This window comes from Carya illinoinensis, chromosome 10, assembly GCF_018687715.1.
Source record: "Carya illinoinensis cultivar Pawnee chromosome 10, C.illinoinensisPawnee_v1, whole genome shotgun sequence".
Lineage (NCBI taxonomy): Eukaryota > Viridiplantae > Streptophyta > Magnoliopsida > Fagales > Juglandaceae > Carya > Carya illinoinensis.
The window spans coordinates 38,484,321-38,510,016 of NC_056761.1; the positions used below are offsets into that span (position 1 = coordinate 38,484,321).

General features: G+C 33.5%; 1 protein-coding gene across 1 annotated transcript; it reads left to right on the plus strand.

Moving 5' to 3' along the window:
* Positions 1-20,610: 20,610 nt before the first annotated feature.
* LOC122278163 (protein LURP-one-related 10-like) lies at positions 20,611-21,918 on the plus strand. Its single transcript, XM_043088271.1, has 3 exons — positions 20,611-20,971; positions 21,125-21,352; positions 21,543-21,918. Exons 1-3 carry the CDS (start codon positions 20,708-20,710, stop codon positions 21,684-21,686), a joined length of 636 nt encoding a protein of 211 aa, XP_042944205.1. The 5' UTR covers positions 20,611-20,707; the 3' UTR covers positions 21,687-21,918.
* Positions 21,919-25,696: the final 3,778 nt, after the last annotated feature.

Below are 25,696 nucleotides of genomic sequence, written 5' to 3' on the forward strand. Positions count from 1 at the left end.
TATGATATTTTATACTATATATGTTACTAAACTATATAATATATGTTTGATTATATATTATATAGTTATATTACTATGGCTCTAAACTATAGTATATTTAGAAATTATTATATTTAAAGGTATAGTGCAAAAAAAATACAATAAGCAACAATATAATTAAACGTTCGAACGGTTTACTATTGGCGTTCAAACGTTTAATAGTACGTTCGAACGTTTATATTAACGTTCGAACGTTAAATTAGCGGGGGAAATTATTCCTGCTAATCGATTTGACGTTTGAACGGTATAATATAACCGTTCGAACGTTAATTATTAGCCTTCGAACGTATATTTTCACGTTCGAACGTCAAATCGGCGGGGGAAATTTTTCCCGCTAGTCGATTTGACGTTCGAACGTTCATTAAACAACCGTTCGAACGGCAATGTTCTGCATTTACACGACAGAACCTCACAATCTCGGACTCGTTTCAGTCGACCGAGCATCACTCCCACGCTCATTTTGTTCCAACCAACGCCATTATTCTTCAATCTAGCCCTCAAATATTACAAACTCCTATCAATCTCTTATATTTTCGGATTAAGAGGTTGTTTTTACCGTTTGGTGAAGAGTTTTTACCGTTTGGAATTTTTGAAGCTTTATCTCTCCAAATCAGGTATTCTCCTTAAATTTGACCTCATTTTAGTTTTTATATAAGTGTTTTCGTTTGCTTACATGAGTTAGTCATATATTTTGCTATCTTTTGATGTAATATGGACTGTATTACTTGGGGTTTTCGGAGGTTGAAGACGAGTGATTTCTGGATGTAAACCGTTCGAACGGTACGTGTACCGTTCGAACGACTGTATAGGAGATCGAACGGTCACGAACACCGTTTGAACGATTTCTTGGGCAGTGTTAAAATAATTAACATTTTAAATGCAGGAGTGTAATTAAAAATTAAATATATATAATCTACATTTAATAATACTTAAATACTTAAAAGATTCAAATAATCAAATGAGAATGAATTAAATTACAAATCATCTAAGATTTGTTACAAAACTTAATTATTTATGATGTTGAATTATTTGTTTGATACATGTTAAATATTGGCATATCTTATATTGCTTGTTCATCAATATTAGCCTTAGACCCGTTCGAGAGTTATCAATCCGCCTTAATTGAAAGATTGATAACTCTTGAATTGTCCAGAGTGGACAGTTTGGAATTGTAAGATCATTCTCGCAAACTATCGAGCTATATCTGTTATACGTCCAGCATTAAGATTTTGGCAGATTTATCCCTTGTTCTCCGGATATGCAGTTTCGGTGATGTTGTATCGACGATGGATAAGTCGGTGCACACAACCAGACGAGCATATTTGGAGAACTATGGGGATATGCTGCCGAAATTTTGTTGGGCGTGACAGATTATAGAGGATAGGTTTGCGACTATGATCTTACAGTTCCGAATGGGATAGGACCAACTACCCGGTGTAAGGTGGCATACTCCTTGATTGATACATGATACATGCTTGTTTGTTGATGCACACGTGCTTGTTTATAATGAAGATAGTCAGCATGGATAAGAGTTGGATGCGAGTTAGCGATCGTTTGGGTCAGAATTACAACGTATATGCTGAAGGTGTTAAGAAATTCTTAGAGTTTGCATTGGGTACATGTGATAGTGATGGACGTATTAGATGCCCATGTAATACATGTAGGAATTTGCGCTCTCATAAGATAGACTTGGTGAGAGAGCATCTGTTTGTAAAAGGTATTGACAAGGGTTATACTGATTGGGTCTTACACGGGGAACCATATCCAACTTCATTCGATACTCCACATGAAGAAGAAGCTATCGATGAAGATGTACAACCAGATGTTGTTGGAGATGAGTATGATGAGGATATGGAAGAAATGTTAGGTGACATCGGTGCGGGAATGTTTATGAATGAAGGTGGCACGGACACATCAAGTTCAAATGATGGGGGTCATAATACTTTTGCACGATTGTGGAATGAGTCACAACGTGAGCTATATCCAGGATGCAGAAGACACAGTAAGTTGTCATTTACCGTAAGACTGCTACACATAAAATCAATGTGCCGATTATCAATTAAGGCTGTCAATATGTTACTCGAGTTGTTTAAGGAGGCACTGCCATCAGATAATACACTTCCTCGTAACTTCTATGAAGCAAAAAAATTGAAACGAGGACTTGGATTTGATTACAACGTAATACATGCATGTAAGAATGACTGCATATTATTTTGGCAAGAGAATGAGCAGTTGAACGAATGTCCCATATGCCACGAGTCAAGATGGACATCTGACAAACAAAATGTGCCGCAAAAGGTAGTACGCCACTTTCCATTGACACCTAGATTACAACGATTATATATGTCACGTGCAACAGCTGCAGACATGATATGGCACTCATCAGCCAGAGTTAGAAACGATGATATTTTATCACATCCTGCTGACTCTCAGGTGTGGAAGGAATTTGATAAGGAGCATACATGGTTTGCAGAAGAACCACGTAATGTGAGACTTGGGTTGGCAACAGATGGATTTAATCCGTTTGGGAACATGAGTACTAGTCACAGTACTTGGCCAGTCGTACTTATGCCGTATAATCTACCACCGTGGAAGTGTATGAAAGATCCATATTTCATGATGAGTTTGCTCATTCCAGGTCCGAGATCGCCGGGAAATGATATAGACATACACTTACAGCCATTGATTGCAGAATTGAAAGATTTGTGGGAGAATGGGGTTGTCACATTTGATTCATCAACAGGCAAGTCGTTCAAGATGCATGCTGCGGTTTTATGGACAATAAATGATTTTCCAGCATATGGAAACTTGTCAGGTTGGAGTACTAAGGGGAAAATGGCATGTCCAACATGTAACAAACATACTAAATCTGAATGGCTCACTTACGGGAGAAAATTATGTTTCATGGGTCATCGTCGATTTCTACCTGGTGATCATAGATGGCGGGGAAATTCACAAATGTTTGATGGTACTGTTGAATGGGGCCAACCTCCACCATATTTGTCTGGTGAAGATTTACTTGCACAATTTGTAGATGTTGGTTGTAATGAATTTGGTAAAAAACAACGAAAGAGAAAACGAGCTACTTCTGAGTTGAATTGGACTAAGAAGAGTATATTTTTCGATCTTCCATACTGGTCAAAGTTAAAATTACGGCACAGTCTTGATGTTATGCATATTGAAAAAAATATATGCGAATCCGTATTGGGAACATTGATGTCAATTGAAGGAAAAACGAAGGATACATTAAACTCAAGGAAGGATTTGAAGCGGTTGGGAATAAGACCGGAAATGCAGTTGCAAGAAAATGGTTCGTCCGTTTACATGCCGATTGGGTGGTATACATTGTCAAGGAATGAAAGGGCTACTTTTTGTGAGTGGATAATGAAAATTAAATTACCAGATGGTTATGCCTCGAATTTGACAAGGTGTGTGCGAACAAATGATTGGAAAATAACTGGGTTAAAAAGTCATGATTGTCATGTCCTTTTGCAGCGTATCTTGCCTATTGGTATACGTGGGTACTTGACTAGAGACGTGCGCGTGGCTTTGACTGAGTTGGGTTTATTTTTCAAAGACTTATGTGCACGGACATTAAATGTAGAAGCTTTGGATCGAATGGAACGGGAAATTCCCATCATATTGTGTAAGCTAGAAAGTATTTACCCACCGTCATTTTTCGATGTCATGGTTCACCTGGCCGTCCATTTGCCACGTGAGGCTCGACTTGCAGGACCAGTTCAGTATAGATGGATGTATCCCATTGAACGATTTCTTGGGAAGTTGAAACGAACAGTTGGTAATAAAGCTCGCCCAGAAGGATCAATTGCAGAAGCATATATTGATGATGAGTGGCATACCTTCTGTTCCAAATATTTCCACGGAGTTGACACTAGGTTTGATCGGCCAGAAAGAAACTTTGACGTTGACAGAGCAAGACAACGAAATGTGTTTTCCGTGTTTTCCCAACAAGTACGTCCACTTGGTGCAGTGCGTGGTTATGACTTATGTGGAAGAGAGTTTGAGAAAGCTCAGTGGTACGTGCTGAACAATTGCCCTGACATAGAGATTTACTTGAAGTAAGTATTAATCTTTTCTTAATTTAGTATTCGCTCATTTACTTTCGCAAAATTCTAATAATATAAAATACATGTCGTAATCATCAATTTCAGTGATCATATTAACATGCTCAAGGAACTAGGAGTAAATGATATAGACCGGAAACATGAAGAGGAGTTTCCGAGATGGTTTGAACAACGGGTAATGACATTACATATGCGACACTTCATTCAATACAAATAGAAAATATTGATTGTTTTTTTTATTGATATAATAGACGTTTTACTTAATATGTAGGTTGTACAAATGCATGCCAATAATCCAAACGATATATCAGATGAATTGTATGCATTAGCGCGTGGCCCATCGAGACGGGCTACAAGATATTCTGCATGTATTTCTCGTGGTAGTAGGTATCACACAATAGATCGAGATCATTATAGGAAAACACAAAATAGTGGTGTCCTAGTTGAGGGAAGTCATGATGGAGAAAATATTGATTTCTATGGAGTGATTGTTGATATAATTGGAATGAAATATTTGGGGGAGCTTGCAGTGTATCTGTTTAAGTGTGATTGGTGGGATTTAAGCAATCCTCGAACTGGAGTCCGTGATGATGAATATTTCTTGAGTATTAATACATCAAGAAAATGGTACGAGGATGATCCATTTATTTTAGCTTCTCAAGCATCTCAAGTATTCTACTTAGATGACCCGAAGTTGGGAACTCAATGGCGAGTAGTACAAAAATATGCTCCAAGAAATATATATGATGTTATCCCTCAGGCAGAAGGGCGAGATGAAGAAGAAGATGATGCCTCTACTCAAGAAGCATACCAAGAGAGTCAGCCCGTCTTTAATTTGTTTGTGGATTTGAGCCAGTATGAGATGATTCCATTGAATAGAGAAGATATTGAGGCTGAAATTGTTGATGCGACACTTGAGCAAAGTGTTGATTCATCTGAACTATCTACAGAAGATGAGACTGAATTGTCAAATGATACTGATACAGATAGTGATTGACGAATTATATTTTCACATTACGTGATGATGAGCACTATTTTACTTAATGAATATTGTATCAGTTTTTTGAAATTATGCCTCCGAAGAGAAAGGAAGTGCGCAACCCATCTCCACCTGTTCCTAGCTCTCCTTCAGACTCACCATTAGAGATTGACTCTACAGAACAAGGTAAAATTCTAATAGTCATAAAAGTTATTAATTAAGATTATAATAGAAAATTGATTATAATGTTATATATCATGATGACTTCACAGTACAATCTCGTCAAGGTCGAGGCACTACGAGAGGCGTGACGTTGGAAAAATATCGTAAGGTGGGTAAGATCAAAGTTAACATTCTTGATGAACATACCGGAGGCGAAGGACAACCAGCAGCTTGGCTTGCATCGCATGTGGGTGCTCTTACACGAACTTATGCACCTTTGGCAACAAGTTCATGGAAGAAAGTCCCCCAAGATGTTAAGGACCTTATCAAGAAGCGTTGTTTGGTAATGTTTAATAAATGAAATTTAATTGGACTTATAATTTTATTTTACTTTAAAGTTAGAATATTATAAATGATAATATTTTTGTCCAAACTTTTGTCTGTAAGGATGATTTCGAAATAAATTTTGGTCGGAGAGAGGAGCGTAAAACTGTGGAAGAGCTTATGAGTAATGCATTCCGCAAGTATAAGGCGAGGTGTCATGAGCATTATAATAAGTTTGAGAATAGTGAAGAAGCACGCCAACATCCTTTTCAAGATGTGCAACCTTCTGATTGGGAAAAACTTTGTGACATGTTTGAGGATTCATCATATAAGGTATAATTAATTTAATTATTTTAGTCCTATTTTTAATTTCGCTTTCTAATATTTTCAATTCTTATGTAGGAGCGAAGTTCTATAAACAAAACAAATAGATCAAAATTGAAGATTACTCATCATGCAGGCTCAAGATCTTTCCACCGCCTCTCTAAAAAATTGGTATTGCTATTCTTTCATTTGTATATAGTTAACTGAATATATCAATCATAATGACTTTATATCTTAACAAATCTTTATTATAGCAAGATTCAGATGCCAATTATGATCTGACAAAATTATATGCTGCATCACATACTAATCGTAATGGAGAGTGGAGTCATCCTGATGCCCGTGAAAATTATGTAAGTATTATAATTTGTTTTAAATAAATATATTTGAATATTTATGATGATATTAACTCTTTATCTTATGTGTAGGATAAAATGGTTGCCCTGCGTGCTGAATCTGCGTCAGATCAAAATTCCTCAAATACAGATGTTGAGATTTTTACACAAGTTCTGGGTGAACGTTCAGGATATTTGAGGGGTTTGGGTCGCTGTGTAAAACCTTCTCCCTCTTCCTCTTCTTCCGGGTCTGCCTCTATAGCTCAAGAGAATGCGAATCGTAGAATTGAAGAATTGATTGCAAAACAACAAGAGTTAGAGGCTCAATTGGCGAGACAAGGAGACATGGAGATGCGCCTCAAACAACATGAAGAAGAACAAGCAGAGTTCAGGAGAGATATGCAACTCCAAATGCAACAGCTTATGCAACAGTACAGGCCTCCAACCAACTGATGGTTTTTTACGTCTAGCTTATGACATTATCTAATTATGTATGAACAATGCTAGTTTTATGGTTATTTATTTCTTCGCACTTATTATAAAACTTTTGTGAGTAATTAAACAGTTCTTAATTTATATTTTTCAAATAATATGGATGTCTATTTAGTTTTTTTATAATTATTGGTTTTAATAAAAATAATATCCGTTCGAACGACAAAGTCACGTTCGAACATTAATGGGCATGCCGTTCAAACGATAATGTAACGTTCAAACGTCAACTCGCAAACCGTTCGAACGATACCAGATGCTCAAAAAACCGTTCAAACGCATGACATTACCATATCGTTCGAACGTTGATCATCACCGTTCGATCTCTTATACCGTTCGATCGTCTCATTTAACGTTCGAACGTATTTCTACTGATCGTTTGAACGTATCTTGATAACCGTTCAAAACAAACATTGACGTTCGAACGGTATATGAGAAGCATTCGAACGCCATTCTGGGACGAATTTTAACCGTGACAAAAAAAAGCATCGTTCGAACGGTATCGAACGGTCACTTTCAAAATCGTTCCAAAAGATATATTTTGGGACGAAATTGTGTTTTTCGTCCCAATATATCTTCTGGGACAGTGATGTTGGGACGAGCTTGGGACGAAATTTTTTCGTCCCAAAAAATCTTTCGGAACGAAATCGATATATTTTGGGACGAAAATTTTCATCCCAAAATATGTTTTTTGTTGTAGTGTGGCCTGGGGCATTTGGTACAAAAAGAACAAGATGGTTCATGACAAAGAAAACCTGGGCCCGAGATAGGTGATTGAGCATGCTTTGTCCCTACATAGGAGTTTTTCAGTATGCCAGGACCAACCTATCTTGAACACTAAGGATCTTTTTCGATGGAACTCACCTCTAGCAAGGGTATTAAAGTTAAATGTAGATGGTGCTTCATCGGGCAGGGATTGGAGTAGTGCTTCGTAATGAGAGGGAGGATTTCCTCATGGCAGCTAGTATATTGGAACCTGAGTTGATAGAATTACTTATTGTATTCCAAGGCCTACAATTGTGTGCAACAATGGGAATTCCTAAACTGATGGTAGAGAGTGATTGCTTACTTATGGTGAATGATTTGCAAGCTCTAGAAGCTTCGGATGCTATGTATGGCATACTATTGAGTGAGACCAAGAAAAGTATGCAATTATTCGAAGATTGTTCTATCCAACATGTAAACTGCATGGGTAATGTAGTTGCCCATAAACTTGCTAGGTTTGCTTGTAATGTTGATAGTTTAATGATGTGGTGGGACTATACTCCAGACTTTATTTCTCAAGTCGCATAGCTTGATAAATATATGGAATTCCCTTTTATTAATGAGAAGTTCATGATGTCTTGTTATCAAAAATTGAAAAAACAAAAGGAAGGGGGGGGGGGAGGGGGGAGGGGAATGCAAGGCTCAAGATATGTGAATTAAGACTGACTTTTGTGGGAATCAAGGAGCAAGGAGATCGAAACGATTTAATAAAAGAGTGCTGCTAGAGTCACTGAAACAATTCTCCCGAATTGTTACCGAATGTGACCTTTTTTTTATTATTTATTTTTTTTATATTCTTAAATATATATTTTTTTTAAATGCACAATATCACTTAAAAAATTTACTTAATTGCTAAGTAAAAAAAAAAAAAAAAGAATTCGGTAGACTTTTGGGATTCCAAGCATTTCTGTTTAATAAAATCAATGACTAATGGGGTATCACCAAGTAGAGGGAAAATTTGGATTTTCTAAAACTGATATCTTTAAATTTTTGAAATTTTTCGCTCGAGTTTTTAGTTCTTTTTATGTACGTGTGTATCAATATATAATATGTATATATAGATTTACACGCACGTATAATATCACTGTAATATTTCGAAGGAAGACTTTTTAGATTTTTTTTATATTTGTTTGGAGTCAAAAGAATGTTAGATGGAGTTTCTAGAAGAGATTCTAAAGAGGCTCCTTACTCAAGAGCCTCGACTACCTCCATGCCATCACCTCCGTATATAGTCAGACCTAAAGATAATAATGTTTTAGTTTGTTAATTCATTCCTGACCGTTAAAATCAAAACCTCTTAAGCATTAATTGTCTCAAAAAGGTGTCCATGATAAAACCCAAAACCAGATCGTCATGGTATGTTAATCCTCCGTCTTTTTACAAATACTATATATTGGAGTCAGTAGCGAACCAATAACTTTCTTGAGGGGTCAAATTTTTTAATGTGACACATTAAAATTTAAAATTCATAAAAACATACATATAAAATTAGATCTCAATAATTTATAATTTATAAGTAGAAATAAAATTTTAAAAATACAACATCTTAATATATGTTTCAAATTTTTGATGATAATGTTTCATAAAATAATATATCATCTATTATTATTTTTATAATAAAATATTTAGAATTTATTTGCTTCATATAAACTATCAAGTGATCTTTGATAATATCATATTTCATTATAGTATGTAAGCTAGTTTATTAAGTTTCATGTAAATTCTAGATATTTTTGTATCACATTAAGCATATAATACTATAATACAGACCTTAAATAAATTTTTTCTTGCTCAATGAAGTCTAGAGGTTAAAACCTCTCAACTATTTTATATATAAATCACCAACCTTAAATGATTTTTGTTATATTTTTACTTTAAATTCTATATTAAGAAGCTTACTATTGTATAACAAAAAATTTTGGGGTTCATATTAATAAATTTATTATTTTTCCTAAACTTAGTTTTGATTTAATTTTGGTGAGATCACATTCTTGAAAATAAATAATATATAGAAATTATACAAATTTATGAGATTATAGGAAAACAATTGGAGAGACATTTCTAAATATATTGAAATTTTATAAAATTTTATAGAGCATATGGAGATTATAAATTTTTTTAAGGGTTTCATTTTCTATATTTATAAAATTATGAATAAAAATTAAGGTATATTTTGATTTTTCTAAAAATTTTAGGGGCCTTAGATACATATAGGTCTGCTAGTGATAGGAGTACGGTCCAAATTTTTTAATTTTTAATTTTTATTTTTAATAATAAATTTTACTTTTTAAAAAAAATATATATATAGTGTTTACATATTATGACCGTATTTCGCATTATTCAAATACTAATTCATATGTGCCAAAAAAAAAAAAAAAACTCCATTTTAATTCTTTGTTTATTTTTTGGATCGAGGTATCTAATCAAGAAATGCTATAGACAGGGGTCATACATCAGTAGTTTGCAGGAGTGGTGTGAATGTATTGCCTAAGAATCAACCTACGAATGATGAGGTTATGGGAGAGGTAAAGAAAATATGGAATGCGAAACAAAAAGAATTAAAGGAGACGTGGAAAATGAGACTCCGGTTGATAGGCAGGTGCTGAATGTAGATATTGTTTCACCTAATGTAGAAGGGGAATTGGTAGAACAGACAAAGGGGGGTTCTAGCTGTGTAGATAGGGGGTTTTATTAGGGAATGGGGCAGTGTTTCATGATGTTATGCCAAGAGGTGACCCTTTGGTTGTGAAAGATAATGTTGAGTTGGGGGTTGAGGTAGGAAGGATAGAAGATGGTGGCAAGGTGTCTGATCGTGTAGATGGACTAGAAGAGGGTGAGTGTGCGATGAATCATTTAGAGTTACCTTCGATCCAAATTGAGGCAGTGATTATTAATTTTGAAGTGTTGATTCAGGGACGTAAAGGTGTGAAGTTGGGATCAGAAACTGAGGAGGTGGGGGTCTTAGTTGGGGAAGGAACTAGGTTGTGGGGGAGAGGTGATGCTAGCACGTTGGCATTGGCGTTTGCAGAATAGAGGTCCCCAACTAATAATGTTTTAGTGTCCCTTTTGGATGATATTCCCGATCAGGTGTTGCATGGTTCGGATGTTGAGGAGGAGGAGAGGATAACTGATTTAGCAAAGCATAAAAGATACGAGTTGGATGGAACTAGGAATTTTCCTTTGAAATAGAAGGGAAAAATAGTTCAGAGTGTGCGTCATTCTCAACAAGTTTTTACTTGTATTGCAAAACTAAATTTATGACAAGTGATTTTCTTGCATGGAACATAAGGGGTTTGCGAAGATCAAGGAGACGGTTGCGGAGTTTGATCAATAAACATTTGATCTCTGTGGTTGCTTTATTTGAACCTTTTACTCTAGAAAGTAAGATGGCCCAATTAGCTAGCTTTCTTGGTTTTACTAGTTATTGTAGTAATGAGGAGATGGGGGGTAAAATATGGCTGCTGTGGAAAGAGCCATATGTCTTTGAGGTTTTGGTTGCTTATAATCAAATGATATCTGGCTGGATTTCTTTGGATAATACTAGAATTTTGGTCTCTTTTGTTTATGCTAAATGCACAAGGACAGAACGACAGAAGCTATGGGATTTCCTTAGGTCAGTTCAGACTGATGCTAATCCATGGCTTATTGTATGAGACTTTAATATCATAAGGGAGGATAGTGAGAGAATTGGTGGTTGTCCAAGGTCTTCTCAGGCTATGGATGACTTTAATGAGTGTATTGATGACTATGGTATGGTGGAGCTGAGGTACGTTGGCAACAGCATGTCTTGGTGTAATGGCCAAGAGGGAACATCTAAAAGGTGGGCACAGCTAGATAGGGCCCTTGTAAATATGCCTTTTTCATCCAGTTTTGCTTCGGCAAGTTTAATGTACCTGCAGCAAAAGTCCTTTGATCATAGTCCAATGGTGATTCGATTTTCTTAGTTGACTTTGAGTTATGGTCCAATGCCTTTTCGATTTTAGAATATTTGGTCTTCACATGATGTTTTTTTTTTTTTCAGTTTTTTGAAAAGTGTTTGGGAGAAGTCAGTGCATGGTTCTGGTTTAGTTAAATTAGCAGCAAAGCTCAAAAGGACTAAGATTGAACTTCGGAGCTAGAATAGGATGGTATTCGGTCATGTGGATCTGAATATTAAGAGTCTCGAAGTTAGACTTGAAAAGCTAGAGTTAGAACTACAATCTAAATTTTCTACTAATCTTGAACCTGAATTCCTTCTTACCAGAGCTGAATTGGATGTGTTGGAGAAAAGAGAAGAGGTAAGGTTGTCTCAGTTAGCAAGGGAAAAGTGGGCGACAGAGGGGGATCAGATTTCTCTATTCTTTCATGTGGTTGTGAATCAACGCCGCAAGGCTTTGATTATTTCTCGCATGTAGCTTAAGGATGGTATTGTACTGCGGAGCCCAAAAGAGGTGCATTAGGGGGCAGCAAACTATTTTTAGCAACTTCTTTCTTTGGTTCTGGAGGTGGAGTAGGCTGATCTTTCATATTTGCTGAATAAGCTAGTTACTAATGAAGATAATTTTGAGTTATGCAAACAGCCTTTGGAGGAGGAAGTTAAGGACGTGGTTTTCTCTATCCCACAGCAAAGCAGCCCAGGGCCAGATGGATTTGGTTCCTTATTCTTTATCAAGTGTTGGGATTTTATCAAAGATGATGTTGTGGAGGCGGCTCGAGAGTTCTTTAGTGGGTTTGCTTTGCCGAGCTACTATGCTTCGTCTTATATTGTGCTTATCCCAAAGGTTCCAGACCCAAAGAACTTTGATAAGTTTAGGCCAATTATTCTATGTTTTGTGGCCTATAAAATTTTCTCCAAGATTATTGTAAGCAGATTATCTGGTTTGCTTCCTTGGTTGATCTCCCCTAACAAGGAGCGTTTGTTCCTAGGCGTAGCATTTTTGAGAACATCTCATTGGCTCAGGAAATGATGCATTCCTTAAATAAAAGGGTCCAGGGTGGGAATATTATAATAAAAATTGATATGGCAAAGGCATATGATAGGGTGCACTAGGAGTTTCTTTTAGTAGTGCTTGAGAGTTTTGGGTTTTCTCGACAGTTCTGTAAATTGGTAGAGAAGTGTGTGAAGTCACATTGGTACTTGGTTATGATGAACGGGACCTATAAGGGCTTTTTCAAGGCAAGTAGGGGACTTTTTCAAGGCAATCCCCTGTCGCCTTACTTGTTTATTTTGATGGAATAGGTCTTGTCCTATCTTTTAAGGAAACAATTTGAGGAAGGACGGATTGGAAGGTTCTATCATCCACAAGGAGTGCCGTTGATTTCACATTTGCTTTATACGGATGATGTTTTGGTTTTTATTAATGGTGGAAAAAGATCATTGAGGTGATTGGTTGATACATTACTTACTTACGAGTGGTGGTCTGGACAGATGGTTAACAAAGGAAAATCTGCACTATTCCATTCTAGTCACATTAGTATAGCACAAAGAAGGGGATTGACAAGGGTGTCAGGTTTTGTGGAAAGACAGTTTCCAATGTGTTATTTGGGAGCTCCCTTTGTGAATGGGAGGCTTAAGGCATCACATTTAGATTTTTTGGTGGCTAAGTTCAGGTCTAAAGTAGCGGGATCGAAGGCGAAACTATTATCTCAAGGTAGTAGAATTGTTCCACTTAGAAATGTATTATTGAGTATGGCCCCTCACATTCTTGCTGTCATGGGCGTGCCAAAGGTCATAATAGGTAAGATTAACTCTATTCTTGCCACATTCTTTTGGGAAGAGGAAAATGGAAGATTGAAGACTAAATAAGGTCCTAGTCAAGAATTTGTAAGCCTATGGTTGAAGGTGGTTTGGGGATTAGGGGCTTCTTGGAAGTTCTACTTGCAATGCATATGAAGCTAGCTTGGCGCTTAATGTCTATGGATTCTTTATGGTCAAGGTTTTTCTTGGCTAAATATGCTAGACAGTGTCATGTTTCTTCGGTATCGAGACTATCTAATGGGTCTAGATTATGGAGATCTATAGTTTTGGTTATTCCTGTAGTGTGTGAATAGATGAATTACAAAGTGAGAGAAGGGCAAATTTCCTTCTGGTTTGACAGATGGTTCTCGATGAGACCCTTGTACGAGTTGGTTCAGCCAGTTGTAAATCTAGGCCTGCTTATTAAAGAAGTGTGGATTGGGAATAACTGGAACATGGAGTTGTTAGTTCAGCTAGTGGGTGAGGAGATTGTTGAAAATGTTTTACGGAATGTTCGAGTTGGGCAGCATGGTAATGATGTTTAATTTGGAAACCTAATAAAGATGGATCCTTCTCCTCGGCTAGTGCATGGGAGTTGATTCAAGTTAAGGGTCAGCCTTCTCCTTGGCTTGACTGGATTTGGCACAAATTACTCCCTAAGAAGATCTTAATATGTATGTGGAGAGCTCATTTTAATTGCTTATATATGGATGTCAATGTGCAGACTTGGGGAGTTTCTTAGGCCTCTAGGTGTGATTGTTATTCTGGTCCACATGAGGAGACCTTGGACCATATCTTTGCTACATGTAAGATTGCTTCTAAGGTATGGAGGGATACTTTCGTGGCTCTTGGAGTTTATTGTATGCAGGCTGTAACATGGTGAAGTCATATATCTCTATGGTTGTTTTGTGCGAAGAAGTCCCCCAAAAGAGGAATTTTGATTGGTATTCTTCCTAGTGTTATCACTTAGAGGCTATGGCGAAAGATATGCAAGGCTAGGATGGAAGGTGATTATGAGTCTGCGAAGTGTGTATGGTGCTCAGTTTGGCTTTGGTTAGGCAGGTTGGTGAATGGGATGCCTGCTAAAATGGCTTTATCGTCCTTTGATGCCAAGGTTCTTCGGGAATTGGATATTAATTTTTTAAGGGGTCCGATTGAGAGACTTAGTCCAATTGCTTGTTGCATGCCTCAAATTGGTTGATAGAAACTTAATGTTGATGGTAGCTGTAGGGGAAATCTGGATAACTATGGGGGTGGTGGTGTTGTTCGGGATCATCGTGGAGATGTTAAGTGTGTCTTTTCGGATCATTTTGGGAAAGGTATCAATAATGAGGTTGAGTTGAGGGCACTGCTTCAAGGGGTTCATTTGTGTAAAGAGTTGGGCTGCTATTCCGTGATTATCAAATGCGATTCGAAAGTGGTATGTGATTGGTTGATTGGTAAAAAATGTAGTGTATGGTACTTATGGAATTTCTAGGAGGAGCTTCTTGAGGTTTTGGATGGAAAAAATCTAGTTGTAAGTATAATTGTGTACTAATTTGTGCATCAATTTAATATGATTGGTCAAAAAGTAAATTTTATTGAAAATATTGTTAATTTAAATTTTAAGTATGAATGAATCAGTATTAATATACAAATTAATACATGACTATATTTATATATAGTAAATTTAGATGGGATGTGCTATGAAGTGGTGTGTCAATTTCAGAAGAGAAATGATATTTGCAGTCGTGATTGTATAAGTAGCGTACAGTCGCTTTGAAAAAAATAAAGTAATATGAGATTCACATGAAAAAAATTAATTTTTTAATTATAAATTTTATTTTTTTTTAAAATGATTGTGTGATATTTATAATTTTATTACTGTATATAATATTGTTTATTTCAAAAAGAAAATTGAGCTACAGATCGTCTTGTACGGTGGGATGAATCTGAGTTGGTCCGCAGGTGGGTGCGGGAAGTGCGGGAAGTGCGCCCACCAGCTTTTTTGCGTGGGATATTACGTACGGATAAGTTAGGCTGGCTTTAGTTAACTGTAGCGAATATGTATATCTTTTTGTTGTCTTGGCTTGTTTGGTTCTCTAATTTCTGGATATAGGAGTACCGTTCGTATTTTGTAAATGGCAGTGAATATGTTGCTGCGGTGCTGATTCGTTTGGGGGGATTTTTTTGTTTATTTGTTATCCCTTTGGTTTGGTTTGTTTACAAGCTCTTCTTCTCCACGAGTACTGATGGTTCTTTAATAAAATTAGGAGGTGTCACTCTCGACATGACGTGACCTCTCTCTTCGAAAAATCCACGAGTACTGATGGTTCTTTAATAAAATCAAGAGGGTCACTCTCGCCATGATGTGACCTCCTCTCTTCGAAAAAAAAGAAAAGAAAGGCATCCTATGAATAACCTTACTAGCTCATTGTAGCTCTGAATATAATGTCATTGTCGCCTTTATATTAGGAGAATTCTTTTTATTATTCTCATATTTCATATATTATATTTATTTTAATTTTTTTTATTGTTTTTATAATAAATATATAATATGTAGATGATAAATAGTATAATTTAATTAGTTTAATAAAAATAAAATGAAATAAAAATAAAAAAAATAAAAATATTATATTAATATATAAAATATCTAATGTGAGATGATGTGTAATATTTTCCTTTATATTAATATCTTCTTCTGGAGAATAATTGAAATCTTGTGAGCTGGCCTATGTACCTGCTCTCAAGCACGGACCACGATAGTGGCAACTTTTATTTGTCGATCAACTTTTCTTAGTGCAAAGTTAACTATAACAATCATTATAGATATGATATCTATACGAGGATAACGTTAGTTATTAAAATGAAATAAAATAAAATAAAATAAGATAAGATGAGATAAAATATAATATTTTAAATAATAATAAATAAAATATTATTAATTTTAAAATATTAATTTTATATTAAGATTTAAAAAAATAAAATTATTTTTTATAAATTATAATGATGAGTTGAGATGAGATAAAATAAATTTTTTAATTTTGTATAATTAATTTGGGCCTAAAGAGATTTGGGATAGGAACGAGAATTTTGAATTTAAGATAAAATTTTAAAATATTATTATTATTTTGATATTTAAAAAATTATATTAAAATTTAAAAAAATTAAATTATTTATTATATTTTATGTAAAAATTTAAAAGAATTATAATGATAAAATAAAAATTTTAGATTGAGATGAAAATTTTAAAATGAAACATATTTTTCAAACGTGCCCAATGTCTACCAAATGGCCGGAGCTGTTTCCTCAATTTTACATTCTTCATGAATCCGTCATTATATATATTTCCATCCGAAATAACTGGAAATTAATACAAGTCAAATTATGGCCTATATCATTGATCTGATCGATCTCCTCCGCTAGCTCCAGGCCAGTTAGTTCCTGTGGGCTTTATCTATTCATGATCATGCTGGAACAAAGTTTGATTGAAAGAAATTATTCGATTAACAGATCGAAAACAAATTTCAATTGGAAGCATATCATTGTGTTCATTTACCTATTGACTTTTTTCTCCTTTACTTAAATTTCGCATGAGTGAAAAGTAAAAATGAGTTTATATAAGGAGGTTTAGGTTTCTTAAGCACACCAGTCAAATATTTAGCAAGTTATTTTTAATTATAATTAAATTTTTTGTTGTCTATTTTTATAAAATAGAAAGACGTGTGAGTTAAAGTTTTTCTAGTGATGAAAGTTTTTGTGGGTGTATTTGGGACAAAAAGAAAAATTATGTAATTGTAATAATTTTTCATATAATAAATTTTTTTCTCTGCATCTGGTAGTTTTTCTTCTGTTTTAAAATTTTCACTTAAAATCTTATGTTGTTATTATTTCTCTATTCTTCTTGTTATTCTTACAAATGGTAGATCCTATAGAAGATAAATTTGAGAGGTCCAAACTTCCAACAATTGGTATAAGAGCCATTAGATTCTTTTTGTGGGGTGGAGATTTGGTATAGTAGTGTGAATACATATAGTCTAAGGAGGTTCTGTTTAGGAGATTGAAAATTTTAAGTATATCTATTGTGACCCTCCAACCTTTCCTGAGAATTTATTTAGTGAGGTACTATGATACTATTCATTTCTACAGCAAATTCATTAAAATAATGTCAAGAAGTATGACGTCAAATTCTATCAGATTTGAGGTGGATAAATTGGATTACACAAGACGTTGAAGATCAGACCAACCTCTGAAGTCAGCAGTGATACTAGCGACTAGTGAAACAGCTTGTAGAAGGAGCAGATTCGGCAAAAGGCTCTAAGTCAGTAAATGGAAATACTGGTATTGATGCTAACATTGTGTATCTCTCCACAAGAAAAAAACATATATATCCTCATGACAGGTCGCTAATTTCCAAAGTTATCATGATAGAGGATGTGTTAATGTTAGCGGGTCTATAAATTTGCACATAGGCATTGGTTTAACATTGTTGCAGGATATATTGTAGAAATTCATGTTGATGGCTAATGAATTTTCAGGAAAGTCAAATGTGGAAGTTATACCATAATTTTTAGCAATGTCGTTTTTCGACATGAGTCGAGGTGAAATACTTGGAATTGGTTTATTATGAGTGGGTATGCCTTTATAGTGAGCACGATAGCGAAAGTTATGAAAATCTTCATTGAGATAGAGGTTGGCTGTGGGACCAGTCAAAATCACAAGGTAGAAATTGATGACTTTTTTGCTCCTCTACCTAAGTCCCTTATGGGTGGGAAGTGAAGGAGGAGCATATTTGCAAGCCTATATAAGGAGGCTTGGATTCCTTAGTTTAAATGCACCAGTCAAATGCTTAGTTAGTAATTTTTGAATCTAGTTAAATTTTTTTGTTGTTCATTTTTGTAAAATGTGAAGAGGTGTGAGTTAAAGTTTTATTAGTGAGGAAAGTTTTGTGGGTGTGTGTTTAGGGTGAGGAGAAAAATAGTTTAAATGCACCAGTCATATACTTAGTTAGTAGTTTTTTACTCTAGTTAAATTTTTCTATTGTCTATTTTTATAAAATAGAAAGAGGTGTGAATTAAAGTTTTGCTAGTGGGAAAAAATTTGTAGGTATGTTTCGGATAAAGAAAAAAATTGTGTGATTGTAATAGTTTTTTACATAGTAAATTTTCTTTTTTAGATCTGATAATTTTTCTTTTATTTTAAAGTTTTCACTATATTATTATTATTTTTCTATTTTTCTTATTATTTTTACAAATAGTAGGCCTTAAGGAGTGAATTTGATAAGTCTAAATTTTCAACATTACGATGATCATATCTCATGATGAGCATGTGCTATGAACAGAAATAAACGTAAGATAATGCGTTGTTGCTGGAGATCTAGACGCCAGTGGCATGGCAGTGAGCAAGATATATATTGTTGTCGCCGGAGAGTCGTTAATTTTTACTCCTGAATTTTCTCGGTCAACAAACGGCAAAGGGCTTCTCTTGTACATCTTGATGTTTTTGCGAAGACTGCAAGAGGGAATGAGAGAGATGTCTTCGTCTCTGTCTTCGGCGAAATTGGCAGCAAACAAGGCGACAAGCGATCTTCTCAGGGTCCTGATTAATGGACTATGAGCATCGACATACGAGATTCCCATCAGGTAATATCAGATCATCAATCAAACCTTTTTTCTTTTTCTTCTTCTTTTTCTTTTGATTGTTGGTCCATGGGATTGACTTTTACTCGTTGTTTCTGTCCAGCGTTTCTTGAATGGATCTATCTTTGTGTTTTATATCCTCAGATTTTCGCGTATATGTATATATATATATATATATTTTGACCTATGCTATTTCGACTTCCTCCGTTCTGTTATCATTTTGGATGATCATTATATATTTGTTTTTATTCTCAAACTCATCCCAGCTCAAATACAACGTACACAATCCAAAATAGAACCAAAATTTTAAATCGCCCGCATGAACTCAGTTCTGCGAGTGATTCAGAAAAATACACTAAAATCGATCCAATATGACCGGTTCGGATTGATCGATAATTGGTTGAAACAGTCTGAATCGAAATATATATATATATATATTTTTAATTTTTTCAATCTTTTATACTCTTATTTATATTAAAAAATATTGTAATATAAATATGATCAACTAGCTATCTATATGCTTAATAATTCTCTCCTCATATGAGTCAGCTTTCTTTATTCTTAGATCAACTTATAATAATTGGAGATATTGGAAGAAAGTTTGATGGAATTATCCAATTAACAGAAAAGAAATAATATTCAATCACACGATCGAGAAGTTGTATTTAGTTGTGATCATAAACGGACCAGTACTGATAATATTATATACACCAAGCATTCGTCAGCATTACATCATCGCTCAGTGAAAACTTATCCTTAAAAAATATCATACATAGAGAGAGAGAGAGAATCGGATAAATGCTCTAAACCACATGATGAGCTGCAGAGTTAAAGGTCGACAAAGGCATCAATGATTCATGACAGCTATCAGATTTGCTTTGTTCTATTTGGCATACAAGTCCAATAAATGTACGAGGCAATCTGCTTAGAATCTAAGAGCATTCACGTTAACTTAACCAAATAGGATGTTTAGTTAAATTTTATATAATTTAAATAAAAAATTTTTCATATTAGATTAGATAAATTTAAAATAATTTAAATTTTTATTATAATGATTTACTAAAAATAAAAAATTACTATTCATTCATCAAATATTAAAATATTAATTTATCATTCCAAACAAATAAATTAAATTAATTAGATCAATATAATTAACATTTAATATTTAGAATATAATTATTATTAACATTTAATAATACTTTTTAATATTAATTGAATATAATATAATTATTATTAACATTTAACAATACTTTTTTTAATATTAATTTAATTAGAATATAATTACTATTAGTATTTAATAATACTTTTTTGTAATATTAATATAATATAATATAATTTTTATTATTATTAACATTTAATAATACTTTTTTTAATTATAACATTTAATAATATTTTTCTAATATTAATTTAATTATAACATAATAATATTAATGTAATATAATATAATTATTATTATTAACATTTAATAATATTTTTTAATATTAATCTAATTAGAATATAATTATTATTAATATTTAATCGATAGAATTATAAAATATGAGAAAATAAATTAAATAAAAAATTTATTAATTTAATAATATTTTATTATTATATAAAAATAAATAATTAATCTAATATGAGGATTGAATTTTAATAAATAAATAAATATAAAAAAATATTAATATTGATTAAATTTGATCAAACTAATACTAATGCTCTAAAAGAAAGCGTACATACGTGTGGTGCCACGTCAACTGATCAGAGCTCACTTCACGGGTCTTCCGCGCATTTTAAAAGCAAAACCATTCACATAACACTTCCCCACACCATCAAAGCCTCGAGCAACATAAGCGAGTCTTCTTCTCCTGTGCTCTGTCCCCATTCAAATCATCATGGCTCAGCCAATTCCAGCTCCAGCTCCAAGTGGCACAAAGCTTGAAAACCCTCTTCCCATCATCGGCACTCAGTACTGTTCACCTTACCCCGTTGATCTGTCGGTTGTCAAAAAAGTCATGACCATATCCGATGGTAACTTTGTTGTCACAGACATCAACGGCACCGTCATTTTCAAAGTTAAAGGAAAATTAATGTCCCTTCATGATCAGCGTATTCTGCTTGATGCTGCCGGAAATCCTATCGTCACTCTTCGAGAGAAGGTTCATTAATTTGCTTTATAATATATATTTCACCATAAACATATGTAACATCCTATTCCCCAAGTCTTGCTTTCGTTATATATTTTCTTTTATTCATATAATTATATTATATTTTCTTGAAATTGCAATTAATCATGATGTTTGTTTGCGTAGATAATGTCTGCACATGACAGATGGTATGTGTATAGGGGCGAAAGCAAAGAGCCCAATGATCTTCTTTTTACTGTTAAGCGATCTTCAATGATCCAATTCAAGGCCAAGTTACATGTGTTTTTGGCAAATAACACAAAAGAAGAGGTATGCGACTTCAAGGTTGAAGGGAGTTGGTCTGAAAGAAGTTGTGTCGTTTATGCTGGAGATTCTCCCAATATAGTTGCGCGGGTAAGAAGCTGGTTTTCGCTTTTAGTTTTTCTCCGTCCCAGTAATCAGACATGTGAGGATATTTATATTAGAGAGACGAAGTAGTATGTATTACTTGATTCTTTGGTAAAATTAACGAGATCTTTGAAAATTTAAGAATCTATCTAATTAGAGACTAATTGAATTGATTACCGTGGAAATTAAAATGCAGATGTATAAGAAGACCACTGCTCAAAGTGTTCTGATCGGAAAAGACAACTTCTCGGTGACTGTTTATCCTAACGTTGATTATGCATTCATAATTGCGCTTATTGTGATTCTGGACGACATTAACAAGGAAGGCGACGTCGAGTGATCAGATCATGGTTTGGAACTCAACTACGTCAAGTTGAAGAAGGATATTAAGTAATCTGATTTAAAACATGATTGTATAAAAATTGTCAATATAAAAATTGTATGTGTATCTTTTTCTATGAGCGGTTTGTACTTGGTTGAATGGGCATCCAGCTTGGACTAAGTCAATAATGTTAAGTGATGATGAGTTGGTTGTTGTTTGTTTGACTAATTAAGAGAGTTTGAAGGAATAATTAGAGCTGTTTATTTTCTATCATATATATTAGAGCTGTTTATCATCCCACACATTAAATAACTATATTTTTATTTTATTTAATTTTAGTCCTCTTAATTAATTAATTGAGTTGTTATAATATTCATAATCCACGTACTATATATTTAAAAAAAAATTAAAAAATTATATAGAATTTATGGTATGAAAAGAGTATATATAGTTACCGACAATTAGTTACTTTCGTGTACCGGCCAAAGTCTTCAAGAAATATATCAACGGGCAAAATTTACGGAGATGCAAGCATATATGCCCGCATTTCTATATGCTTGCATCTCTGAGAGAATACGTTTCAATCCATTTTACTTAAAAATAATATCATGACGTAACAAATAATATCAATTATTTAATGCAAGATTATGCACCTAATTAATATTTATTACAAAAAAAAATATTTATTTATAATTAGTTAATTTTAACGAAATAATTATTTTTTATTAAAATTAATTATAAATAATCTTTTATTTGTAATAAATTAATTATAAAAATCTGATTTTTTTTAATGAAGATCGACAATTTAACTTTTTTGATATTGGAGGATCTGGGAGAGGGAATGAATTACCTAATATCATTGACATGAGTACTTGATAATATTAAATGTAATTAATAGGTCCGGATATTAGTTTTTTTTTCTTTTTTTTTTTAATCTCTTTTAATTTCTCCATATATACTTTATTTCCAAATATCACTTAAAGATAAAACCTATTACAACTTTTCCAACCTAAAAAAATAATAATAATATAATTTTTTTAAATTTCAAAATAAAAATAATATTTAAATAATTTTTTAATTTTATAATATTTTTATTCAATTTTCTTTATCTACTTTTTTAAAATTCAATAAATAGCTTAACTCAAATCATTCCATTATCATTCACAAATTTTATAAGATATTTTAAATGTTCAAAAAAGTCCTTTAATTATTAATAATGGCCTAATCACATCTAGTGTTCTTGGTAAAGAATACAAAAGATATTTAAGAGCCTTGTAGGTGTCAAATCAAGAGATCGAGTTGGTTAACGTTATGATATCAATCCCCTAATATCACTGGCTTGATAACATTAAGAGTTTGTTTGGAAATACAATTATTCTTATACTAATATTATTTCGTTACTATTTGTAAACAACTCACTACTAATCATACGAATATTTACGGATCATTTGAGATACTTGAAAGTATCCAAATTGGACCAAAATGTAACAGCGGATGTCCTATCTCTTTGGATTTCACCATGTAACCATGAGATTCTGGAGGGAAGTAAACATGCATAAGCATGGATTTGGATTCCATACAAAACTTACCATTCAGACTCCATTTGGATTGCAAGATAATTTTATCTTATTCCATCTTAATATCTAAATAATATTATAAAAAGACACTTATCGATTTTAAATATTCAAAATTTTCATCTAATTATTACAACTTTTTTAAATTTCAAAACAAAACACAAAAAATATTCACCTTTTTTAAATCCCAAAATAAAAATTATATTTCAACTATTTTAAATTTATAATATATTTATTCAAAATTCTCTTTCTCTTTTCCTAAAACATCATAAAATATCTTAACTCTAGCCATTTCACTACTTGACACCGGACGTAATTTAGATTAATTCTAACGGCTAGTTTCAATAAATAATCGATATAGAGAAGATAAGATATTTGTCTAAAATAAAGAGAAAACAACTCTGTTTTCAATTAAAATGATCAAAACTCTATAATGCTGACCAAACTCACAAGCTGGGCTAAAATAGCTATAAATCTGAAAATATCAAGAATTTAACAAAAATACTAAAATCCTAATAAAAACACCAAAAATAAATACGTAAATAAAGAAAAAATCTGTAAAAAGAAAAAATATGGCCAAAATCAGGATAAAAATCCTTTCTTAATTGAAAAATAAAATATTACCGTAAAAGGTAAAAAATATTTAAACTTTGAGATTTGAATGGAAAAATAGCTGATTTTGGGCTCGATAATAATGCAAACCCAGCATAATTGGGTGGCCACAGCATACGCGCCAAAAAGAACTTTTTGGATTAGGGTCATATGAGTGAATCCGATACACGCAGCTAAAGTTATGGCCAAAATATCGATATGTGCTCAAAACTACTCCAAATCAAGGGAAAGTCATTGTTTTCTACTGTACTTGTGCTAACCTGCAATCTCAAGGTAGTTCAATGCCATCAATGTGCATCTAAGAACACAGCGTCATCTGGCTCGAATCCTCTTGCATTACTACTATTTACAAATTTCTCATCTCGAATCAACATTCAAACGAGGCCTCAATGATAACTTTCCTTGTGAATTAATTTTATCGTGCTGTTTTAATATAAAGAATATAATAACTGAAATGGATAGCATCCTATTCCACTTTTGAAAGAGAACAAAAACATAAATGAATAATGCTTGTATTAATATTTGATTGCAAGAAATGCAATATATTAGATTTAAGAGGAATACTACACATCATCCCACACTACACATTTTATATATTAAAATATAATTTTTTATTTTTTTTTATTTTTTATTTCATTTTATTCTTATTAAACTAATTAAATTATTCTATTTATTATCCACACACTACATATTTATCATAGAAAAAATGAGAAAAAAAATTATAATATGTGTGGTGTGTGAAGTGTGAGGATATGACAAGAAAAATTTTCCTAAATTTAAAATCACAAAATTGCTTTAAGGGTCTAGTAAACCCAAAATGCCTATTTTGAAGGCATACTAGCACATATAATAATATCCTGGTATCTATAGGCATCCCTCCATATGCCTCACGGCTAAACACATCCATACGTAGAACCACCCCATATATGTCGGTAACCACCATATTGAGCTTCTCGACATCCCTCTGTTTCCCCAACCGAAACTAAGGACGACCGCCACACTCTGTTTTGCACAAACAAAGCATGTTGCATGGTGCATGTGATGTTCAGACCACATTCCAGCTCATACTACTGTGCGTGCCCTAATGTGGCCAACCGTCCAGCTCAATAACTCACAATTGCACCCCTGAATCAAAACAAAGACAACCGAAACTGTGATGGCCCACCACTTGCAACTGGTCCCTTGCCACGCTCAACTCCATCAATGCACAACCCAGCCAAAACCACCGTAGGCCTTCTAGTCCAAGTAGTTAAACAACCAATTCAAAATACAAAAGATTCCAATATTATCCACTCCACTTAATAAGCCAATAACTTCTCTAACGGATCATCACATGGATGGCTACTTTGAATTTTGTATTTTATTATGTTAAAATGTAATCTAGTTTGTTATGTATTTGGATTCTTTCCACTCTTGTAAACATTATATATACTCAATGAAACATAAACATATCATATGGTATCAATTGAACCAGATTTCAAATCTCAAACTTGATACCAGAGCCACAAATAGGCTAACCCCTCTTTCTTTTGATCCCAATGGCCCTACCCAGAGATCAAGATGTCTTTATCTTTCCCAACATTACTTCCTTGGTTTCTGTAGGCTTGATGGAACCAATTATCTAAATTGGACCACCCAGTTCCTCCCTCTTCGAGCCATGTCCTCCTTAGTTTGTCACTAATGCTAAAGGCAAACTTACTACTACCATTGCTCCTAAGTATATGCTATGGTAGAAAAAGGACCAATTCATTTTGGCATGGATAAATGCCACTCTCACATAGAAGATTTTGTCTATTGTTTATGGATAAACAACTTCTCAACAGGTATGGACCACCATTCACA